Source organism: Cataglyphis hispanica, chromosome 21 (assembly GCF_021464435.1).
Source record: "Cataglyphis hispanica isolate Lineage 1 chromosome 21, ULB_Chis1_1.0, whole genome shotgun sequence".
In the NCBI taxonomy this organism is placed as follows: Eukaryota; Metazoa; Arthropoda; class Insecta; order Hymenoptera; family Formicidae; genus Cataglyphis; species Cataglyphis hispanica.
The window spans coordinates 4221303-4224330 of NC_065974.1; the positions used below are offsets into that span (position 1 = coordinate 4221303).

A 3028-nucleotide genomic window follows, 5' to 3' on the forward strand; every position below is an offset into this window, starting at 1 on the left:
AGTAATTTAAATTTCTGCTCTCGCAGTTGAAGATAAATTCTTTTTGTTTAGTTAATTGCAAAGAACATATAGAAAGACATAATTTTATGTTATCATCATAAAATATGTGTTAATCGAAATGTATTATTTATTTACTCATTTGTGCATAAAAAATAATAGCTAAACATATTTTTATATATTATTTATAGTGTTACGTTAAAAATACTTTTCAAAAAAATCGTCAATTGTGTACCTTGACGTTTATTCATTTTGATATAAACGGCGAATTTTGAGAGACTCGGCGGTTTCTTTTCATATCTAGGCAAATTTTTAAAATTTTATTACGTGCACAGAAACAAATATATGATGAATCTAAATATGATTTTGAATCAGAGAAGCTATTAATTAATAAAAAATTTATTTAATAATATATTTTGAAAATTTTCATACATATCATTCAAAAAATCACACTCTGTTTATCAACATATTTTTAATTAATAACATATTTAAAATACATAAAATTAAATTGCAATGTACAAAGAATATCTTTGTTCTGCTTTGACAAAAAATGGTAAAAGTTATAATAAAAAGTGAAGAAAAATTATTTTTCATGTACAACACTTCGATATATTAGAAATAATCTCTTCAAATATTTACAATTTTTATTATCATTTTTTTATGTAATATTTCGACAATTCACACATCTGTTGTTAAGTGTGATTCACTGAAGGTAACGGTATAATTAAAGTACACGTTTAATCTTTTACGTCATATCATCGCGAGATATTAAAATCTCTCTTATGTAAAGAATGATAAAAACTATTGTAAATTTTTGCGATAAACTTTTTGTATTTCTTTACTAAATCACAAATCTTAATAATGCATAAATAATTATAGCCAATATGCATTTTTTTGGTTCGTGCATTCAAATGTTCGTGTCTCTCCCTTTCTGACATTAAAGATAAAGCATATTTACGAGATATTTTCCGAAACTCATTCATGCATGATATTAGGCGTAGACTTTGTCCTTTTTCAATAATATATATGTAAAAAACTTAATAGAGAAATTGTATAATAAAAATGGACATTTTGAAGAAATCGGAAAAGAATAAATGTTCTAGTATATCTTTATCAGACATTTTAGAATTTCCACACATTTTATTTATTATTTTTATTATTAGTTTGTTGTAATAATTTTGTAGATAAACAATCTACAATTGTTAAACGTATAATAATAAATGATTATTATATGTAATACTACATATAATATAATTAATAATCATCATTTTTTATAATAAATAATTAATAAAAGTTTGTATAATCAAAGCAGATTAAAGTATATAAATACTTTAAATTAATTTTATAAATTTATAATTTTTGCACATTATAATGAATCATCTTAAGGATTGTTACCAATGCTTATGCGTATTATCCAATCAATAAATATACGTATCAACGGTTCTATTCTGTGTGCTATCGACTTTGGATTCTCGACTATCGGTTCCGAATTATCGGAATTTACATTATCAGAATTATTATTATTATTTTTATTCACAACGTCTCCATTAACATCTTCGTCTCCGTTGGATACAGCATTGTTGTTACTATTATTATTCGAATTATTAATTGTAGAAGACGACACACCTGAATCATCATTGTTAATGTTATCAGAATTATTATTATTTCCGTTATTATTTTCATTAACGATCTTTCCATCGACCTTATCATTACCGTTTGACAATCCATTGTTGCTGATATCATTACCAGAGTTATTAATTATTAAAGGAAGAGGCAGCACATTTCGCGCATTCCGTCGTTGTACGTTGTCAGATTGCCGATTTTCAGAATTATTAATAATTAATGGCAATACAACAGATTTGCCGTTGGTAACATTATCCGAATTGGAATTTTTTTTATTTACTAAATTACTATTTATATCGTCATGAATATTTGCGATATTGTTATTGTGATTGAGATTTTCAGAATTATTAATGATCGATATAGACGGCTTGATATTTAAATTCTTGCATTCGCAACTGAAGATGAGTGCCTAAAAAAAGCGAGATGATAATTTACAGAAATATACAGCTGTAAAATTTTGATTTGGTATACGAATTTTGTCTTTAATCAAAATTGATCCAAATTTTTTGAATCTAAAAATATATTATGTTTGATGAAACAAATTAAATTTATTTTGTTCAATTAATAGCAAAGAAAAAGATGTTTGATTTTGTTATTGCATCTTTTAAAAGTGGAAATATGTTTTAACTGAAATGTATCAATTATACTTTTTCGTTCATGCAAAAATATTAATTAAACGTGTTTTTAAATTTTTTTAAAATATATTATTTATAGCGTGACGTTGAAAATACTTACCAAAAAGATCGCCAATTGTATACTTCGTCGTCTATCCATTTTGATGTAAATTCGATGAAATTCGAGAGACTCGGTTCTTTCCTTTTATATCTACGTATGAATATGTGTTGCAATGTATAATTTGCGGGAGATAACGATATCGTTCAAGTGCACGTTTAATTTTACGTCATAATATCATATCCATGAGATATTAAATTCGATAAAGACGAATCCCGTTTTCTCTTATATGTAAAGAATGATAAAATCTATTGTAAATTTTGCGATAAATTTCCATCTTCTCTTTAACAAGTAACAAGTCTTAATGACTAATACCTTTTTATAGTTGACGTGCCTACAATTCTTCCGCGAATTAAATTTAAATTATAAATATCACATATATATAATTTTTCATGAAATATAATAGAATTATAAATTTAAATATATGTCTTGCTTTAAGTTCTTCTTTTAGAGAAACACAATCAAACATTTCTGATAAAAAAGGAAACAAATCAATTAATAATCAAAAATCTTTTTGTGATTTAGAAATTTCCTTCAGTCATAATATTGTGTTAATACTAGAGTTGTAGCACTGCAGCGTTTTTTCGGAGAGGGAAGTTTGATATAAAAATATATAAAAAGTCATAGATTAATAATATATTATATATACAATATAATAATTATGTACATTGAAAAT

At 24.6% G+C, this 3028-nt stretch overlaps 1 protein-coding gene across 2 annotated transcripts; it reads right to left on the reverse strand.

Annotated features, from left to right (window-relative positions):
- Window positions 1–20: 20 nt before the first annotated feature.
- Window positions 21–2429, reverse strand: LOC126857219 (myb-like protein I). 2 transcript variants are annotated; one of them, XM_050606430.1, is made up of 3 exons: window positions 2356–2429; window positions 1711–2029; window positions 21–1623 (listed from the first exon to the last, which is right to left on the reverse strand). In XM_050606430.1, the coding sequence occupies exons 1-3, from the start codon at window positions 2392–2394 to the stop codon at window positions 1379–1381; spliced, it is 603 nt and encodes a 200-aa protein (XP_050462387.1). In that variant the 5' UTR covers window positions 2395–2429; the 3' UTR covers window positions 21–1378. The 2 variants fall into 2 exon arrangements, with proteins under 2 accessions (XP_050462387.1, XP_050462386.1); XM_050606429.1 differs by having other exon boundaries at window positions 21–2029.
- Between the last annotated feature and the right edge of the window lie 599 nt (window positions 2430–3028).

Excerpts from the sequence above, each read along its gene's own strand:
- LOC126857219 (XM_050606429.1), bottom strand. The coding sequence starts at position 2,394 with ATGGATAGACGACGAAGTATACAATTGGCGATCTTTTTG. Across the intron at positions 2,030-2,355 it reads TACAATTGGCGATCTTTTTG|GCACTCATCTTCAGTTGCGA; the intron begins GTAAGTATTTTC and ends CGCTTTTTTTAG.